Source organism: Argopecten irradians, chromosome 1 (genome assembly GCF_041381155.1).
Source record: "Argopecten irradians isolate NY chromosome 1, Ai_NY, whole genome shotgun sequence".
Lineage (NCBI taxonomy): Eukaryota > Metazoa > Mollusca > Bivalvia > Pectinida > Pectinidae > Argopecten > Argopecten irradians.
In genome coordinates, this window is record NC_091134.1 from 13,356,682 (window position 1) to 13,379,120 (window position 22,439).

Below are 22,439 nucleotides of genomic sequence, written 5' to 3' on the forward strand. Positions count from 1 at the left end.
CCATATTCACCCCCAAATTACTTACATGTAAATCAAGATAGTTCCTTTGAATAGACAATGCACATATAGCTGTGGTATATCTGCTACTACAAGTCAAATAACAGTTAACTGGATTATTAATTGTAGAAAAAAACAACACTGAAGAGTTAAGCATATTTTAAAAGTATTTAACCTCTGAAACCTCTGAGACCAATGCAGTTGATTTTAACAAACTTGGTAGCCTTTCATCCCAGCACCTACAGGCAAACTATTGGATATCTGAGCTGGTTATATTTAGTAAATATGTGACTCTGCATATGTAGGTCAAGGTCATTTACATAACACCACTTCTTCCAAACACGATACAGGAGCAACATTTGTTGTTGTCGATTTTTTTTTTTTGATTTTTTTTATTGATTTTTTTTTTAAGTTTTCCACTGAAGAGAATTACATTGTTTATTTATTTTATCATATCTGTACATCTGACTGTCACTGACGGCAAAGGTTTTCCTTGTAAGGAATTTTGAATCCTTTAACTGTACTTTACGCAAAATGTCAGGGCCAGCTGGCTATTTGAAAAAGAGATGACTGAAGATTTTACTAGTAGAAGAACTTATCCCCAGTGACTTGAATGGCAGTTGAAATCATTCATTTGAATAAATTTGGTAGTTCTTTACCAAAGCATGCTACCTGCCCAATACAGGAACTTAGCCCAAAACTAATATCCTGTTACCCTTCATTTCAATCTACAGTTGTATCATCCAATAATTATTAACTGTGAAAATAGGATCAAATGCTCACCAAACACCTAGACACAAATTCCATCTTAATTTTTGAGTTTTATTTGATTACTGACACATGATGACTTGAATACTTTCGCTTTGGAATTTTTATTTACCATCCTTTAAAATCATTAAATATTGTAATTTTTTAGTGTAATCAGGCAATATATTAATTTTGATTAATTATAGAAGTTTCTGTTGTTTCCATGGTAACAATGGCAAAAAATGTGATGTGAAACATTTTTGGCATCCATAGATTATGTCACATGACCAAGTTTGAACAAAACAATCAAAATGACTTATGAGTTACTTGGTGCCATATTACAAAACATGAGTATGGTGACCTGGTTACCATGACTATGAACTGCCTTCCGCTTATTATGACATCTTTGTGGCGTCACAATTGCCGCGCCAGTGAACACCAAAAATGGCTGTTCAAATAGCTGTTCTGTCTTTGATAATAATGAATTATTTATTAATTATAGTCTATGAAAAATCTTGTTATCAAATGTATATAATTGAATGTTTTTTTTTCCAGTTGGCTTTCATAGCCAATATGAATGCCAAATACAAGATAGAGGCAAATTCAATATGAAGTGCTAGCACAATTCATGGCATGTAGTTTGCATCTGTCTAGCTGGCATTCATATTGGCTATGAATGCCAACTGAAAGACATTCAATGCTTAAATGTGATTAGCCAAGTGTTACCATTACAATGTACTTAAGAAGATGTACACACTTGTAAACTCAACACACACAACACTATTTATTGTAAGTTTTTATTTGGTCACAAATAAATGTGAAATAATCTATATATTTGTAGTTACATGTACTTTTATATGATTTTAAATGAATCTAGTCTTTTAGGTACTAGATTTTTTTCTCTTCTGAGAGTTTTTGCAGTATTTGATTTATCATAGTCAGTAAATAGTATATCCTGGTAGTTTGAATTGTCAACGTAAATTTTGTTTTTTTATCATATCTCACTTTTTTGATCATAACTCACAACTATTGAGTCATTGACTGTCTTCATAAAAATTATTTTCAGGAATATGAAATATTCTTCTAGTGATTTACGTACACTGTAGTACATTTGTATTTTAAAACATTTAAACAATATGTTTCAAGATTTTAATATTCAAATATGTTTTAAATATTCAACATTCAAATATGTTTTAAATATTCAAACATTTGAAGATACAGTTTCTAATACATTTTTATATTTAAATAGGAATACGGATAAACACATTCCTCACCTACACAACTTGCAAAATTGTAATCTCTGCTCCAAGTCAAAATTGTTTCACGGTGACAAATCAAAGGGAAATAATTCCTGTATCAGCTCACAATCTGTATCATTATACAGCACATCACAATTTCTATCACCAAAGTCTGTCACAAGCACTCTCCTCTCAGCCACTTAAAATCTTTACACTTCTAACGCCGCTTCCATTAGGACTTCTTTGCATCCTGAAAAATAAAGAGATGAATTTTATATACGTGAAATATCTCTCAGACTATCATTTAAAACTGACTTTCTTTTCATTTACTTTTTCATTCTTTTCCCTCCAAAAATGTTTTTGTGATAAGCTGATGGCCATGTGTTGAATCTCAATCTGAACAGAGTGTTAAAAAAACCTAACTTGGTGAAACTAGCATTAACAACTACATTCTGTATATACATGTATATTCCCACCACCATCCTTGATACTCCATGGATTACTATTACCCTCATAGAAAAACTGAAGGCAGTTCGAGAGGAAAATATGACCAATCACAGGCCTGCAAAGACTTCCTTTGAAGACTACATGACGAGTTACACCCAACTTCAAAGCCACACAGTCAACCACAGTGTACTTTTATACAATTATTTTGATGTACATCAAAGGACTAATTTCCTGTTCTGTTCTGCCTTCAGTTTTCCTATGAGATAGTCCAAGGGTGAATATAATGTCAGTGATAGTAACCCTTGGAGTATCGAGGATGGTCAACCATATGCTACATAATATATATCTGTATATGTCATTATTTTGTATATTGACAACATGCTGCATTCATGCTTTTAAGTTTCCAGCATGATGCCAGCATACAATTAAATATAGCAGTATGGTTTCAGCGTATGCTGCAAATGCAGTACATGCTGCAAATTTGTAAGGGTATATATGTAACACTAAGCTAACAATTTTTACTGCATTTTGCTTTTTTTCTTGTCGGGGGGGGGGGGGGGGGGGGGGGGTTTATTCTATAGTGTGTGTTAATGTCTATTTACAGTAAAACAAATTAAAACAAGAGGCCCAGAGGGCCTGTATCGCTCACCTGGTTTTTTTTTAGTAATGATCACAAAGACACTTACATCATTTGTACAATTTTGAATCCCCACCCTATAAGGATGTTAGCATTGCATTGTGAGTGCTCTTTCATGCTTAGTTGCAGAGAAGAAGTCGTTTATATGAAAATAGCCAAATTGACCCCTTTTGACCCCGCCCCTCAGGCCCCCAGGGGGTCAGCCCAATCATTTGTACAATTTTGATTCCCCATCCTATAAGGATGCTACCATTGCATTATTGGTGCTATCCCATGCTTAGTTGCAGAGAAGTCATTTAAATGGAAGTATCCAAATTGACCCCTTTTGACCCCGCCCTTCAGGTCCCCCGGGGGTCAGCGCCATCATTTGTACAATTTTGAATCCCACCCTATAAGGATGCTACCATTGCATTATGAGTGCTATCCCATGCTAAGTTGCAGAGGAGAAGTTGTTTATTTTGGAAATAGCCAAATTGACCCCTTTTGACCCTGCCCCTCAGGCCCCTGGGGGATCAGCCGAATCATTTGTACAATTTTCAGTCAGTAGCCCACAAGGATGCTAACAGTCGAATTCTCATGAATCCGACCAGTGGTTAAGAGGTTATTGTCGAAGGACGGACGACGGACGCCACCTACGGTATGGCATAAGCTCACGTTGGTCCTTAATTCGGAGGTAAAAATGAAACTTATTTTGTTTCCAATCAAAATTTTTGAGAAATAAAAATAAGGTTTTGTTTGAAATTTTTGATATGACCTAATTATGTTCCATATATATAAATACATTGGGTTTTTTTCTAGCTGAACTTTGTCATGTTCTTATGGCTGAACAATAGACTTCACTTTATATTAATTAGCTTACCGGGTTTTGCTTCAGAAGATTTGGGTATTTGAACTCATTGTTGCAGTTTGCCATTCCCATCCCAAGTCCTAAACCAGTGAAGAAGAAAATCGACCATCGTGATCCACCTGTTCCAAGTTTATGTTATAAAATTTTAATTATATACCAGATCTGCAAAGAATATTTCCATGAAAATGTTTTGAAATTTCGTTAGAAAACTTTTCACTAATATGACATTGATATGCTACACATGTACATCATGTATCTAGAATTATTCAATTTTATGGTGAAAAGAACATTTTAATTCATCTAATTATTAAATCTAACATATGATAGAGAACTTATAAAAAAATACATATGTACATTGTATTTCAATGGTAGGTAAAAGTATTTCACTTCAAATCTCCCCTTGTTCAGAGTAAAACAAGAAATGATCTATATGAATCAATTCCAATACAATATCGTACCATGGTAAAAATACATGTGGAATTTAATTGAGAAAGATTTTGGTGAGCTTTTAATAACATATTTGCAGAATTATCAAAATCCAAAATGGCCTAGCAGCTGACAGCTAAATGAAGACAAAGTATATAAAATGAAAAATCCAGGAAAGTTGCCATATCTCACGTTAAGAGAGATTTGTCTAATACTCTTGCTTTCTGAGTAAGCATTAAATCAGTGGAAACAAACTAAATACACTGCAATCAGAATCTGGAGAATTATAATCATATATCCTTACTTTTTGTTCTTCCAAATCTTGTGAGTGATAGCAGTCCTCCAATGAGTGCCCCAGAAACTGAAACATTCAAATTTCAATACTAATGCTGCTACATGTATAAATACTAACTACCAGCAACTGCATATAGACTCTTATATACATATACTTGTATACAATACAGTGCTTGAAAAAAGTACTCATGGACACCACATATTTTTACAGTGTGTGTTTCATGTGTTTTTACGTAGAATTTCCCTGATCTATACACCACTATAGGCAACAGCTTACCCAATGACATGTTGTTCAATTACTAATTCCGTCTTTGCATATTACAGAGTTTGCTCTATTGCGGGTAGGTCAATTGTGACTTCATTATTTTGTGGACGCAATTCACTTTGTTTTCTCCAAAAAGTGTGATATTACGCTCGCAAACGCTCCAAGTCACAATCAATACTTATCCGCATGGGCAAATAACTCTGTAATAAGCAAATACTGTTTTTGATACAGTTGTTGGTAATATCAAAGTATGATGACATGATGCTTGCGTTGTAATTTGTTACTTTATTTTTTGCACATTTAGTCCAACTGTTCTCATTTGTTTGCCCTTGTTGTCATTGGTTGTCTTTATTAAATAAGTGTAGTCCGGAATATATTGGATCGGATCTGGCTCATGAATCAGATGAACTGGCTGGCATTTGGCTAGAGTTCTGAGACCCTGGGTTCGAAACAAGGTCTGCAGGCTGCAATTAACATTTTCTCCTCGCTTTTTACATATAAAACTATTACTGCTTACATATAATTCTGACTAGAATGCTATTCAGACCACAGGGGACCGTAACTACTGTTTATATTATAATATATTTTTTCAGTCACTGGGTACTTTATATCCCGAGTGTCTTCCCTTGTATTGGGATATAATGTACCCAGTGACTGAAAATATATATTATAATATAAACACTAGTTACGGGCCCCTGTGTTCAGACTAACCCAAAATGGAAATAAGAAATATAACTGTGATGGGTCAGAGAGGCGATGACCTCCTATTATACCTTGAGACCTTGATTAGCTGCGATGACATATACGTAGCTCCAAACGACGGACGGAAGATTTCTGACAGATGGTCCTGCTTGGAACGGAGCACAGGGGCCCGTAACTACTGTTTATATTATAATATATAACTGTTCTCATTTGTTTGCCCTTGTTGTCATTGGTTGTCTTTATTAAATAAGTGTAGTGGAATATATTGAACTGAGTCTGGCTCATGAATCAGATGAATTGGCTGTGCATTTGGCTAGAGTTCTGAGACCCTGGGTTCGAAACAAGGTCTGCAGGCTGCAATTAACATTTTCTCCTCGCTTTTTACATATAAAACTATTACTGCTTACATATAATTCTGACTAGAATGCCATTCAGACCACAGGGGCCCGTAACTACTGTTTATATTATAATATATATTTTCAGTCACTGGGTACTTTATATCCCGAGTGTCTTCCCTTGTATTGGGATATAACGTACCCAGTGACTGAAAATATATATTATAATATAAACAGTAGTTACGGGGCCCTCCTTCTCATCCATCAGAGTTACTTCCCTTCATTTCACTCTGTCAGTTGGTATAGCGATAGCTTGACAGCCGATGGGTGCCGAGAATGCGGGGCCCTGTGAACGGAGTGGTATGATTATTCGTTCTAGACCTTGACCAATCTGAATCACTGGATTTGGATTTGAGTAGGCTAATATAAGTTATCCATGCATCCAAACAAAGTGTTTTCTTTTCAAAAATATCTACATTGAAACCAAACAAAGTATTTTCTTTTCAAAAATATCTACATTGAAACGGTAGAGTATATACCCGGCAAAAGATCATTATAATTAAAATCCGTCAAAACAGGGAACCCTGCAGGAAATGCGTCTTCCTGGCAAAAGAGAAATTAAAAAAAAATATGTCATACCAATTATTCATGCTATATTCGTTTAACTTTTAAGGGTAAAATAAAGCACGCGTAAGTAAGAATCTCTACCAGTTTTCAGTGACGTGTCCACAATACAGTTATCCCATTTTTCAACAAGAACGTCCTCCGATCTGGCAGCCATGTTGGAAGGTTATGATAGGCGCGTTCGAGTAAGTAATAAGAGTGGTCCCAGCCTCAGTTACCCCCCTTGCGAACACAATACACTGTAGAGTTTGTACATTCACTAGAGAGAGATAAAATTCATTGCAAAAGACACAATTCAAGTGTTTTAGTTGCTACTATACTTTAGTAATAAATATAGATCATTAACAGATGCATTTACATGTAAGGGGAAATGTGGATTTTTTAAGGTTAAAACTTGAACGTCAAAAACAAAAGTCAAGGAAAACAAAAGATTGTTAAAAGACCCACTACTTTTTCAAAACGGATTTTAATATAAACTTTATTTTCTTTCGTTTCTTTTTTAACTGTACAATAATTTGCAAAAGTAACTTCAAGTATAGACACAACAAAAAGAAATAGTATTTGGAAAAAAACTTATATTAATTCATACCAGAGATTTATAGATCTATCACAGGCAAAAGGGATGTGCGCAGGTTTATATAGAGTTAACTTATGGTCCCACCAGATTGCTATAAGACTATTTTTAGACGTTTTATGGGGCTAGATAAAATATAGGTAAAAATACTTTTCCATTGCACTTGATGGAGAAGATTTGCGACGTGTTATTTTTGTTGAAATGAGGCTGTTATCACCTTAATTAGTGACGACACTTTGTGTACATGTAGTTGTGTATGATGATTTTGAAATGATAATTATCTTTGTTTCCAACGGAAGTAACCGTTGTTGTGAAGACGAGCTAGAAATGTGCTTTTTAGTTGCTAAAGCTAGGTGAGTTAGAAGTTTTTTTCTCAGGGAGCTTGCCACCCGTTACGTATATCTATACATGTACATGTAGTACTATACGTAGATCTAGAGCTGATTTTAAAATAAGAAAATTTTGTTGAGTAGCACAAATTTGTAGTTTACCGTTAATATTACACTTAAACGCGTCTGAATGATTAAATTGATACAAATTAAATGTTAATTTTCATGACACGGGTCGTCTTAACTAATTATATGATTCCCGCCGTCGTCTTAGCCCGTAAGTTGACTAACTAGATATATTGTATCACTGAGCCAGACGGCAAATCTACGAAAAGAATCTTCTTAGATTACGCGGGAATCACGCATTTTTTTTTTTTTTTTTTTTTTGTGTGTGTTGTAATCTGACCTAAGGCCATCGATTTAAATTTTCTAATGTTATCATTAATTTTAAGAAACTTTTATTTTTGTTTCGGATAGGTATTGAGCTTTTAATATATGGTTTAAAAATATGATTAAAGATATTTTTGTCAGTTCACACAATAAAGTGCTTCGCACGCAAAAACACCCTTGAAAATAAATATTAAATCGATGTGGAATAGTGCTTGCAAAACCTTGAAAACAAAAAAAATCGATGAATATTGAAAAAGAAAAAAAAATAAATTCATTTCCTATCGAGCAACTTCACACAACCTTCTAAGATAGTTTTGATTTCCCCCCACTTTTGTGACGAAATATGTTCAGCTATATCAATTTTTAAAGAGAAAATCATGAAACCTTTGCTAAACATGGTGACGGATTGCGTTGGGCGTGTGTCTTTAAAGGCAATGCATAATGTATATGATGTTTTTCTTCGGAATGCTAAAAGATACCATAAACCAACAAATATATCATTAAATTCTTCAAATGAAAGTAATTGGTATGTACATATATATGATGAGCACACACTTTGAGAGAATGAGAAAATAATATCAAACTTGCAAATGGTCGTTTACTTAAAGATGCTCCAACGCCGACAGAGTATAAATGATATTCATCATTTGAACAATAATTGGTGTTAAATCGTGTATAAATATGCCTAATTAACACAAAAAATAATATAAAATAATTTATTTCGCCTGTGGTGCATGTGTAATCAGTACTTCATTCCATATAGAATATAGTGCCACGGAATTTTTTCGGGATGCAATTAATTATTTTTCATATTTTTAACTTGAAGTAAAATTAGAAGCTCAAACTTTTCAATGGTGGTAATAGTGTAAAGTAAGTAACTTTTGTAACTGAAGAAAAATACTAAATCGTCTGCTCCTGTTTTTGATAGTGAAAAAATAACATTTGTCAGCGGTGGAGCATCTTTAACTGAGGCTCATTATTTTACATTCTAACTGTCCCCAATATTTATATCCTAAGATATCAGTTTTTTAGGTGCGTGCAACGTACCATCTAGAAAAAAGATGGTCATAGGACAACACCTTGAAGAACTCAGAAAAATATAGGCATATACATTCTAATATCGATAGGACTAAGACGTCACAACTGATGTTTCTTAACAAAAAAATAGGTCCATATCTTATAACAACCTCCACGTGACCATACGAATGTCACAGTACTAGTAACGCTAACGTTTTAACGCGATCCATGTATTTATCATATACATATAAGGTTTGTAATGAAATTAATTTTTGATAATTTTATCCAATTTTAATTTGTCTTTGATACAATGCATAATACAAGTATTGCGCGTATGAGCTAATCGCTTTAATCTTGTAACGCGGTTTTTGGGACACATTGTTGGCTAAAACCACACATACATTTAAATGTAAATGCATAATGTATGAATTACCACCGTCATTTTTGAAAACCCAATTGAAGACGATGCTATAATGCAAACTGAAAGTCGTTCAATGGTTCAATATATATAATTCGTCTACTTCCTATATTCTTCAGAAACAAATGAGAAATAATGCTCAAACTTCCATGAACGTTCTCTTGACAATGGAATTCAGTCAGTGTACAATGAGTCAAGGTAAAGTGCAAACCAACAGGTCATAAATCAATAAAGATCTAAATTACCCCTTAGGATTCTACATGTATGTCTACCTTTTTTTTTTTTTTTTTTTTTTTTGCAATTGATTAATTCATATTTTTGCAGAACACACTTAGTATCCGACAGATTTTAACATTTAAGAACTATATGTAACCTTTCTTGATAATTCTAACTAAATTACTGCTGGAGGTACTGTGATATGCATTAAATTTACGTGGCGGTATTGGAGTGGGGTAATATTGAGGACCATCGAGATACTTAATAAGTAGATCATCCAGCTGGTAATCGGAGCTATCAATATACTAAAAATACCATCAATAGAAACATAATTTTTACGACCATGCCCGCTAATAACTAATAGCAAATAGCTTAACTACCTATTTAACGTTTGCAAGTAAAAGGGTTGGCGACATTACCATAATGACTGTAACCAATGTTTGTACTGCGGGATGTGTTTAGGATCAGAATTCCCAATGTCCTCAGCTAAACTTTAACTTTGTTTGTTTGTTTGTTGTTTCTTTGCTTATTAATGTTTGTTAATTATTTACAAACTTGTTCTTGGTTAGAGACAATCTGGTCACTTCACGTAAAATAGCTACATACGACTACTAGTCCTGATCTTGTTGAAACTAAGGACTTTCACCGACGTCTAAAGATCTTTAACCTTGGAGATTGTGTGACCATTACAATGATCAATACAGTAATCACAGAGCTAACTCATTGAGGCGTACTGCCAAATATATCAAATAGTTTTCTGCAATGTACACAATGCATTATTAAATTCTAATATAGGTTATTTACCAATTTCCATTACAGCTAAGAATCGTGGATCGATAGTTTTCTTCCGTTAACTAGGCATAAATGAAGCGCCATGAATAAGAAAGTGTTTTCTCCAATAGTCTTCCAACCTTGAGTTTGGTTTGTATTCCGTGGGTGATTAATTTTGCGAAAATGAATAATTTAGGTTCAGTCACATGAACTTATTTCACGGTTAACAAATTATGCATAGGATAAGGAGGTCTGATCATATCGAAAGAGTTCAGTCAGATTTATAAAGGACAAGATAGGACGAAGAATGAGGAGCTCATCAACGATGACAAGTTTGTTTGTTCTACTGGGGATAATTTGCTTGAATATCGGTCTAATAAAACCAGGTGAGAATAGCACTATAACTGAATTCCCTTAAGATATTGTATTAATGATCTAGGTAACGGAGACGGCAGGCCTAGGTTTGTTGCACATTTAGTTTTAAACCATATTTTAATTTCAATTAAGTACATAAATAACAACATATTATAAATTAAGGATTTAGAAAAAAGGAGAAGATAATTGTATTAACCTGTCTCCTTAGTATATATAGCACTAACTAGAGAACTAACTAAGTTTTGAATACAAAGTATTAATTGATGATTTTAAATAGAAAAAAGAGAAGAGAGGAAGGGAGAAGAAAGAAGGAATGAAAAAGAGAAGGAAAGTGAAGATTGGGTGAAATAGAGAAAGTTATAGTCAGCAAGTCAAATTATATGAACCCAAAGTTTAAACTTGTAGCGAAACTGGATTAGTATGTAATATTTACGGAAGCAAAGCTGAGCTGAGGTTGGTATGTAAAAGATGAGAACATTTATAAATAGTATCCCTATCCTTCATATCCACGTATGAAAGAGTATTTGTCTCTTCCACCTCGACGTTTTGTTGCAATTTTACAACTATGGTATCCGGCCAATTTTAATTAAGTGGATAAAACCACGTTTGCTTGTCAATTCTTCATACACAATGTATATGATAATTGCGTGATATTTTCAACGTTAAACACGTTGTTTGCACCTTTTATAGTAAAACCAGCCTAGTCTCTGAAAAAACAGTGTAAAACTTTTACCGACAAAATACATGTGGTAATTTTGTTGAAGCCATGGCGTCACGAGGCAGTACTGCAGCGGGAAGCTATGTAATACTGCCTCGGAAGACATATGGGTATATTGCATAAGACTAGGAAGATACAATATTTGGTGAAAAAAATATACTGAACCCTGTGGACAACACAACAGTTTACGAGTCAACAGTGATATCAAAGGTTAGGACAGTTGCATGTTAAAGTACACCAAAGAGGTGATAAACAATGTATAGACATACGAAAATCAATATTGATTAAACAGGGTCTTAAACCTTAACTCAGGAAGTTCTCCTATTGAAATATTGCATCATGCTACCGCGCTTCATGGAATTTGCCTCTGTCCAGTTTGCATTCATTTTGGCTATGAATGCCAACTGAAAGACGTTCAATGCTTAAATGAAGCGCCATATATACATATATTTACATATGCCCCTATATAGTCAATGGGAGGAGAGTTGCGTTCAAATTAGCGTAAACGCAACGAAGTATGAATACAAACCAAGAGTAGGATCGGACTACTTCTAGTTCACGCTTCGGTAAGATTTTGCGTCATATGGTAATCTAAATAGACTTTAATTACTTATTTTTTTTACATTTTTCTTTTCACAGATGACAGATTTGCTTTGAATTAATAATAAACTAAAAAACGATTTCGGTCTTCTATTTGTCTCAAGACTGATCCTTAGGCGGCACAGACAATAACATGCTCGTCATTAGCCTACTCGGTTGGCCTACTATATTAAGTGTAAACAAAGTCTCCTCGTTGTCGGATTCAAAATAATATTAAAGAGTTGTTATTAGATCCAATTAAAATGTATTTGACATCAAAATAGAATATGTGTTCAAGCATTGTAACGGTAGAATTCTAATAAACAACAAAACGAATTGCTGGTCGAGGCTACAACCGGGGGCTTTCATCAGGAATGTTCGAGGAATTCCATAGTTACGTCAGTCACACACCATGCAAACACTTGTCTATCATCCGTACAATAAAATAAAAGTCGTGACAATGAAGAATTTAGTCTATATCGCGTACGTAGACCGATACATACATTATAAACATTCAGCAGCTCAACAGTCATACCATTTGATCAACAGTTACTTTCCTCGGTTGAAAATCAAATATGGCGGCTCGCTCCACTTCGGACCGCATCACTACATGTACCATGACAACTATACCGGTAGTCGTTCCGCCTCGGTTATCTCAATTTTTATTCGAAATGGACATTATTGATACATTATCAAATTGAAAAAAAACATAATTTGAAAATAATTTAAGGTGTTATTGTTATATTTCAAATCAAACTGCAGCTATAACATTCAACAATCGGAACTAGATCTTCGGTCATCCTGACTACCGTAGTTACCCAACTTAGCAACCATCACCGTTTTAAATTTGCCGTAAAAGTAGACTTATTTATGTAAATATAAAGATTGAACAGTGGTTTGATTGCGTTAAAGGTGGTATGAACGCAATGGGATACAGACATATTCTACATGTTAGCGCTACATGTAGAATGTGTCTGTATCCCATTGCGTTCATACCACCTTTAACGCAATCAAAACACTGTTCAATCTCTATATGATGTTATGATGTTGTGCCATGCCACAACAAGGGATGCATTTCATTCCACTGTACTAGAATTCCACGAAATTCATATTTTTAGCTGCCCATCAAAACGTCATAGAAATCAATGGAATGTATAAAATTCATTTAAGCTTATCCGTCACCAGGCTCTTTATTTGGAATGAACAATAATTCAATTTCACACTTGTTTTGGACCAGATATTGTCTTTTCTTGGCATCAGGTTGATCACAACTTCACAATTCTTCTCTGTAACATTTCTTTAAACGTGTCGCAGTTTCATTCTATTATGTTTCACGAGGTACATGTAGTGATGTAAATTAATTCTCCACTATCTCCATTGAATGACAGGAAGGTATTAAAATTATGTAAATCAACAAATTCTGATATCGCGCATTGCATTTGATAGTTCTAAATGGCATATTAGTGACGTCATTAAAGATGCTCCACTGCCCACAGAACATTTATAAACGATACTCGCCATTTTAACAATAATTGGTGTTTGATCGTGTATACATGTATGTCTAATTAACACAAAAAATAATTTATTTTGCTTTTGGTGCATAAGCACTCAGTACTTCAGTTTATATAGCATAATAGCTAGGATATAGTGCTACGGAAATTTTTCGGGATTTAATTCAATTCAATCAATTTTATTCCGTGGACCTTACGGTCCATAAGTACAAATTACATCATGTATAATATACAATTGATATAACAAAAGAAATGGAGAGTGATTTGTATAATATATATATTAAAAGCCAAGTGTCTCAACTTTTTAACTTTTCTGACCTTTTATTAAAAGCAAAATGAATAAATTTACCAGTATTTTGTAATTCTTTAACGTTTTTTAAACTTAATGATTTAGTTGATTTAAAAACACTTGGTCTTCTGTAATAATATTTCTTAATATACTTTTGGCGTAAATCAACATAAAATGGACATTGTAATAGAAAGTGATATTCATCTTCAAGTTCATTTAAATCATAACATGTACACAATCTATTCACTCTAGGATATTTTGTTTTCTACCCTTTTCAATATTCAGATAGTGTGCTGAAATTCTTATTTTGGTAAAACATCTTTTATATACACTGTCAATAGGCATTCTTAAATAAAATTGTTAACATAAATTATCATTTAAATGTTTATACAGCATACCTCGTGTTGTATTACTTATATTGTTAATAACATCTTGTCTATATACCTCATTAATTTTATTCTCAAAAATATTAAATGTATAACAGTCGCCGTAAATTTCATTTCATAGGTATGCTATTCCAATTTTTGCTAGCTCATTTTTAAATGTTGATTGACCACTCATCATTAGTTTCAATTCTAGTGTCTAAACATTCTGTTAAAATACAGTTAGAAGTACCTTAGTTTTAGTTTTATCCAATACTTCAAAATTTCATTTTTTCTGGTTATATACAATGGCAACCTTCCTAGTTCTTAATAGACAAAATACAAGTTGTTTTATTTACGCCAAGTACATTTTTGCAAAGTTAGTGTGCACTTTTTCTACATCAGGAGCTTCATGATGTTCCCAAATTCACTTGCATATCCCAGTATACTATTAATATCTGTATCAAAAATAGAACATTGTGTCGAAATATTTATTGCATGATTTTTCAACTTACTACATATGGAAAAATAAGCTTCTCTTCCTTGATTTCCAACTTTGATTTTAGTTTTCTTAAATTTACCATTGTAATTAAATAACATACCAAGATAATTGAATTAGTCGACGACATCAATGCTAACATTATTATAAGTCCAATGTTCAGTTTCCCTCAGTCTACCCCCGTTTCTGAAAATCATTATTTTTGTCTTATCAACATTAAGAGCCAACTTACACTTGTTATTATATTTATATAACGTATGATCAATCACTTCTTGCAGAGATTTGGGCGACTTAGCGAGTATAACTGTATCATCTGCATACATAATCAAAAACAAGTTATTCAAACCAATTTCTACTGATGGACAGTTCTCTCTTATAAAACACATTTCACAATCATTGGCATATAAACTGTACAAAATCGGTGACAATATTTCGCCTTGGAATAGTCTGATTGTGTTTCTATAATATTCAGACAAAAACTTATTATATTTGATACAAGATTTCACATTTTGGTAAAGTGATTGAATGATTTGAAGCATTTTTGGACTTGGCCAATAATTACTGACTTACCGTTTTGTAACGTCATCTTTGACTGAATAAGTCTAAACTGAAGAGAATTTTGGACTGAACACTTTTTATGATCCTAAAGCTAAGAGCTGATAAACAACCACAACACTTTCTACTTTTTTTATTTTTAAATACAAAATTATTTGTGATTTTTGAAGACAAAACCAAAAATATGGCAATCCTTTGCTTGCATTTAAATATATTTTATCGCAAACACAACACAAAAGGATCGAGTTATTTTAATTTAAAAATCCGTTTTTGTCACTATAACACAATCGATATATTAGTGATGACTTTAATATCGAATACAAATTAAACATTTCAAAGATCTTACATTAAGGTTATGTTGATGATTAACCGAGGGTCACCAGTTCCAAAAAAGTGGTAGATGAGTCGCTGCCCAAGATGGTGGAATCTTTTGAAAAGAGTGTTTCTAACACTGTCTAATTTCTTATCTATTGTGAAAATCACAGACCTGCTGTCAGTGTACCTGACAAGGATTACCAATTTTGAGTACAAAGTCTGCTTCATGTTATACGAATGTTTAAATATTGCACAAAAATATGAAGTGGAGAACAAGATTTTGTCTCACCGGGTATTACTACAGGTGCTGTAATTTTTGCAATTTTTCAAGGGGGATAACTTTTGAAAATTCACAAAATATAGCCTTAATGTCATATAATTCCTCTGTATTGTCTGTTATTTCTATTCATATACTTATGGTATGCATTGTGCATTTTATCTATGCATTATCTAATGTGTAGAGTGAAAACAAAGGTCATAATGGCTGAATGGACATAAATGGATATGTTGGCGGATATTACCAGATACAACATTCGAACGCAAGTTTACAGAAAACCAATGGATAGAAATTTGTATAATTGGTTTCAAATTATTAATTACATATTCCCCAATGTTTCTGTATTGTTTATTAAAAACAAAATATTTTTTTACCAACTTTGGTTCCATATTGTGTTAACCGCAAAGGGAGATAATCGGGATAAATATTGTAATAAATTCCGAAAAAAACAGTCATGGAATATTTAAAAAAAATATAAATCATCTTCAAGAGTTAATTACTAAATCATGTATAAAGTTTTTCAAAAAAAAAATTAAAATGTGATTTTTCTGTCAAAAATAACTCTGATTTTACCATTGGTTGACCTTGACCTCTTCAGCAGTGATTATCTCCCTTAGTTCGACCCTAAACCAAAAATTTGGTGGATATAATTTACAAGCGTAATCTATTGTTATAAAACATCAACAAAAAATTAGATTAAACGATAAAAAATGACAAAATTAGAGTGTGACTACCTTAATGACATAAAATGATAGATATATAATAAATTGTTTGGATTAGTTAGACATCTATATAAAATTACACATATCCTATTTGTTTTTATATTAATCGCTTGAAACTCGTTTAAATTGTAATGCTTTTATCATTCCTCTTCCGATAAAAGAGAACATCAATACAGTACAGACAGACGTATATCGACATCTTAATTAATCAATGTAGTATTGATACATATGTAGTATTGAAAGCATTAACTATATCTTCTGCATTTCAGGATAACCATCTAATCAAGCATAAAATTAAACATTTTAAAATGATCGAATAAATATGCAGGGTAAATCAAGTGTCAAACCTCTTACACCGTATAAAACATTTCATAAAAGTAATATTTTTTATCAAAAGTAAGGTATGCCCAGCCAATAACAGCATATACATTATGTGCTATAATATTGAATTTCAATAATAATGATGATGATGATAATAATAATAGTGTATATACATGCAATTAACATAAAACAAATGCATTTCAGATCACACAGTATGCTCGGACTATCTTGTTTCTGGTCTCTATGGCGTGGATGACCAAGCAATGAGCGCCTCCAGTGAGCATGGCGGAAGTTCTCATGGAGCTCAATGCGCTAGACTACATAATGATGATGATTACTACACTACAGGCAGAATATCGTCTTGGAGCGCTGGAATTTTAGACCTGAATCAATATATTCAGGTATGTAGAAGACACGCCAATACGATATGTATTTGCTTATCTTTGTTTGTAGTAAGGCCAAAAAATATGTCTGTTTAGGATTACCCGACCGACCCTAATTTTTTACCACTTTTCTGCGAACAAATATTAAAAAGTCCAGATTTCGATCTCAGACTCCGGCTCCGGCCATCATTTTAAAGTGAAAAACATGAAAAAAGAAAAAAATTCTCCCGACCGACCGACCCTATTTTTTTGCCAATGAAACCCTAAACAAACTTTTTTTTGGCCTTAGCATAAAATGCTGTGTTTTGAAAATAAAGGTAATGCTAAAAACTCGGATATACCAGTTCTTAGATGCTAAAGGCAACTTGAATAGATATATTTTTCTTGTTGGAGAAATTCATTGGGTTTATTATGATAGTTTCTGTACATGTATGATACATTTTGTAGCTCCATCAATCTTTTCATGTTCATCCTGATGATTCAATCTAATCGCGTGAAATTCCATTTTTAGGGAGTTTTTCTATGGATGTTGACCTGATATCAAATGTGTGTCAATATTTATGTGTTCAGGTGGAATTACCCAGGGAAACTGTTGTAGATGCCATCTTGATTCAAGGCCGTGATTATGTAACCCCGCAATGGGTGGGAACATTTTACCTCTCGTACAGCATGGATGGAACGTCATGGACCACTGTGACGTCAAACAACGAGGAGCCAAAGGTAAAAAAAAACATCACTGCAAATCCAAACAGGTCACTAAGGGTTTTAAAACGTATTTTGTCCCACAAAAAAATAATTTAATTTTGTCCATTTGACAGATCTTAAATGTGTACGAATGAGTCCATCATTCTCTTTTGCTTCGCAGGGGTATCTTTGTGACGGGAATGTGGAGAACATTCCACCAAACCATTCTAAACGTAGTTGATTCTTAGCCTTTAAGAATGGGAGAAAAAATATGAAAATTGGTCTGCTAGTGAGCAAAGGATAACTCCACACTTATGAAATATTTGGGCAAGTCAGATTTCGGCAAGCCTCGTGATGCATACCTGAAACCGTACTATGTGATAAGCTATTATAAGCTATACATATCTTATTGTAGGACTCATACCTGTCAGTGGCGTAGGAAGATGAAACATAATGGGGGGGGTGGGGGTGAAGGTCCTGAATATTTCGTAACACCCTCCCCCCACCCCCTCGCGCGCCTAGCACCACAGGAGATTTACTTTTTCATATATCATTACATATAATCCTTGTACACATCTATAGACAGTGGCGTCGCTAACTGAAATTATTGAATACGCAAATTAGCGTGCGAGTTTGGGGGGTCTGGGGTATCCCCTTGAAAAACATTACGATTTAGAATGACTGAGATGAATTTTACAAAGTATTTTGATGGTTTTTCGAGCGCCGAAGGCGCGATATTTTGGTGTTTGGGGGATCCGGGGGTTTCCCCGGGAAAAATTGTACGATTTAGAAGGACTGTGATGTGTTTAACGATGCATTTTGTTGAATTTGCGAGCGCCGAAGGCGCGATATTTTGGTGTATATGGGGTCTGGGGGTCTCCCCCGGGAATTTTTTTTACAATTTAGAACGGCTGAGATGAGTTTTACGTTGCATTTTCTTGAATTTGAGAACGCCGTAGGCGAGAGATTTTGGTTTTTGTGGGGTACGAGGGTCTCCCCCTGAGAAAAAATATTACGACTTTGTATTTTGATGATTTTAAAGCATTCTTAACACGGCAATTTTTCGATTTAAAGTTACCTGCTTTTAGAAATGATAATTGTGAGTGTCGTCATATCATATGCAACCCAGCTCGATCTGAACATACCGGATCCACACAATCGGCACATTGTTGTGTAACTCAAAATAATGATGATTTGATTTTCTTGCCAAGATATATAGAGAAATTTATCTTTTATGGAGCATTTTTTGAAATAGTATAATCCCTTAATAGAAATTTTCAGTCTAGTTCGTGTGTATTGAATTCTCCTTGTCAAAGGTTTGAACATTACGTGCTTGAGCATTTTAAAATTAAATGAAAATGAAGTTCAAATATGTGTTGCCTCTTTACAGCTTTTTTATGGAAACAATGACATGGTCACTGTCGTTGTAAACCGCCTTGATCCTGGGATTACCACAAAGTATGTCAAAATCAACCCAAGAAGCTGGAATAGTCATATAAGCCTACGTTTTGACGTCAGTGGCTGTTACACAGTAAAGAAAAGAGGTAATTGGCTAAATTCTAGATGTGTTTTGGTGATAACACATGGAATAAAAAGATAAAAGACTTAGACAAAACGACTGTAGCATGAAATTTGAGAAAGGACACGATATTTGCAAAAACACCGGCAGTATCTAGGAACAAGAAACTCGCAATCAACTCAATCAAGTCAGTGAAATATATGTAAAAGTTGTGAAACTTTAATATAATTGGTTAAAATTTGTAAAAACAAAAAAACCCAAAAATCATACTGTTCATATTCGACGAATTACTGGTAGTACTGGGCACATACGATCTTATGGCAGTTACGATATTGGCAGTTATGTTATTTATGTAGAAATGATATGCCATCGGTTATGAACAAGTAACACCATTTACACCAATCATATTTCCATTTCTGTTATTTACATAGAGGTTAATTGTCTGTTTTGTTTTTATTCCCCTCAGAAGGTAACTTTGCATCGTTCCGGCGACTTCCGGTACCTCCTCCATCGATGCTACATCAACACATCATACACGAAGCGCAGTCAACGACATTTCCGACATGCAGCTCAGTGTGTAAAAACAGAAGCAATTGTAAAACTTTCACCTTTGACATGAACCAAAAAACGTGCCGGTGTTTTGAAGCTGTAGTCAGAAGTGCTAATTCGCAATTCATCGATACGCCTACCCCCTACTTCATAAAGAATGGTAATTTTTCGGTATACGTTATCATTGTTTTGCATGTGACTATTTGGCATGGTACAAATGTATTCCGGAATATCTCATCGATATCTAATCATGTTTCAGGATGATCTAACCCGATTGTAATATTCGTTCTTACGGTATAGGTTGAAAAGTAGAACATGTTTTATCTTTTGCATCGGGTCTTTTCCTTACAAATTCCATTGTTTAATTTGATTTTTGTTTTGAAATTATTCGTCTGTTACATTTATTTTATAATTTTATTTGTTTTACATAAATCCGTATAAATGTCTAACATTATTCAAAGCAAACTTTCTCTTTTTCAGCTCTCGATCCTGGCCTTGGATTTCGGCCTATCCTAGGTGATACCTGTGATTATAAATATAAAGTTAACGAACGTGCCGCGGACCAGTCAGAGGCATTAGTACTTTGCACCAGTTACCAATCACGCTTATTCAGGGTCGACTCAGTTTCCAACATGGAGTATCTGCAAACGACCCTCGGCAGAAATAAGATAATATGTAAGATCACCATCATGTTATTTTATTATTTATTTTTTTTATTTGAATATTCAACTGATCTAAATTGTACACAATAATGAACGTAATTGATTGCTGCAATTTTTCATAGCATTTGAGCTGGAACTAAAATGTCATGATCACCATCAAGGTTAATTATTTCTTTGAATATTCAACGAATTAAATTACACACAAGAATGGACGCAATTTGCCACGGCATTTGAACTATAAGCAATAATACGGCCAACGTAAATACTTTCACGTGTAGATTTTCTCGCTAAGTCAGCTACTAAAATATTCGAGGTTTGAAAATTTGCGAGTTTTATTCGCGAAAATTTCAAGTCAGCTAAATTTGCGAAAATTTCCACCTATCGATAATTCCTTTCTAAAAGTATTTGCACAATATCGATCTCTGACGATTCTAGGAAGTTTTTTTGATATGTAACTGCAGATAGAAAGGGATTATCATTGATGTTATTTTGATGTCAACCAACTTATGTTCGCGGTAATTTAATTTTGCGGTTATTTGCGTAACGGAGATTACTGTAAACGTACTAATTTAAATGCGAAAAAGTGTAAATTATGATTTATTAGCGCGGATTCTGATTTTTTGAGAAGAAGTCGTTTAAAGATTTTAACCTTTTTACCCCCTGTGACCTTGAATGAAGGTCAAGGTCATTCATTCGAACAAGCTTGGTAGCGCTTAATCCGAGCATGCTACAGGCCGAATATCAGTACCCTGGGTTTTTCGGCTATTGAGAAAAAGTTGTTATAATGAATAGTTTACGCACGTCGTAGGGCGCACGACGACGGACGGTCATAATGACAATAGGTCATACTGATCATTCGAGTCAGATGACCTAAAAACAATGAAACAACTTTGTACGGACGTTACAATTTTTCATACTAGGTCGTTGCGTTTCCAATGATTGCCAGATATTATCGATATTGGTGCTTGTTTATTTAGTTTCTTTGTAATTCCTTAAACGCAATTGGAGTTGTATCAACATTTTGCAGGGAGTGAGCAGAAACATTTCTTCGTGTCAGGAAAGAATGAAGATGGAGAATGGAAATACAGTGATGAGCCTGAAGTCATAAACGATGATCTCTGGTCTCCTGAAAACCCTAACTCTACTAGAGGACAATGTGTGAAGTTGACACAAACAGGTCTCGCAAGCGTTGAGTGCAGTGATAGACTTTTCTCAATTTGTGGTGCATTTTGACTACTTAAATATTTTACCCTCTTTCTGTAAATCTATACGTGTATAGTGTCATCATAACCGAAAAGTCATCCAACATTCCATCCTCAGTATTTCTTAAGCATTGAAGTCACTATTTCTTAATTTCAATGAAAATTAATTTGATGTGAAAGAAATTTTGTTTGCAAACTGTGTGAATCCGCGTAGCGAGTTCTCACAGAAATTTCCAAACAAAATTTATTTCATACCCCGAAGAAATTGAAAAATAGTGACTTCAATGCTTATAATTAATTTTCCAGACTACTTTATAAAATGGAATACGTTTACACGTACGATTCCATTGATTTTTTCTAAGGGATTATTTTTTCCAAATCGATACGCAACGTCAATGTTTCTATTGTGACGTCACGATAACGTCGGGTTTCCGCGCCATTCTCGGATTTTTTTTTCATCGTGGAATGAAAAAAATGAATAGGTCAATCAGAAAGCCAGAAACAAAGAGATAATTAATTATATACGATTGTGCTCAGTGAAGTGTACGTGTGAAATCATGTATATTACAATTGAATTTCGTTACCTAAAGCTAATATCTTATCGTCAACGTTTTATAGTATATATATTTGTATAAACTTAACT

At 33.8% G+C, this 22,439-nt stretch overlaps 1 protein-coding gene across 1 annotated transcript; it reads right to left on the bottom strand.

Moving 5' to 3' along the window:
- Positions 1-1,524: 1,524 nt before the first annotated feature.
- Positions 1,525-6,742, bottom strand: LOC138318247 (MICOS complex subunit Mic10-like). Its single transcript, XM_069260452.1, has 4 exons — positions 6,644-6,742; positions 4,644-4,700; positions 3,926-4,032; positions 1,525-2,232 (listed from the first exon to the last, which is right to left on the bottom strand). Exons 1-4 carry the CDS (start codon positions 6,714-6,716, stop codon positions 2,215-2,217), a joined length of 255 nt encoding a protein of 84 aa, XP_069116553.1. The 5' UTR covers positions 6,717-6,742; the 3' UTR covers positions 1,525-2,214.
- Positions 6,743-22,439: the final 15,697 nt, after the last annotated feature.

Excerpts from the sequence above, each read along its gene's own strand:
- LOC138318247 (XM_069260452.1), bottom strand. The coding sequence starts at position 6,716 with ATGGCTGCCAGATCGGAGGACGTTCTTGTTGAAAAATGGGATAACTGT. Across the intron at positions 4,701-6,643 it reads GGACACGTCACTGAAAACTG|TTTCTGGGGCACTCATTGGA; the intron begins GTAGAGATTCTT and ends TGAATGTTTCAG. Across the intron at positions 4,033-4,643 it reads AAGATTTGGAAGAACAAAAA|GTGGATCACGATGGTCGATT; the intron begins GTAAGGATATAT and ends AACTTGGAACAG.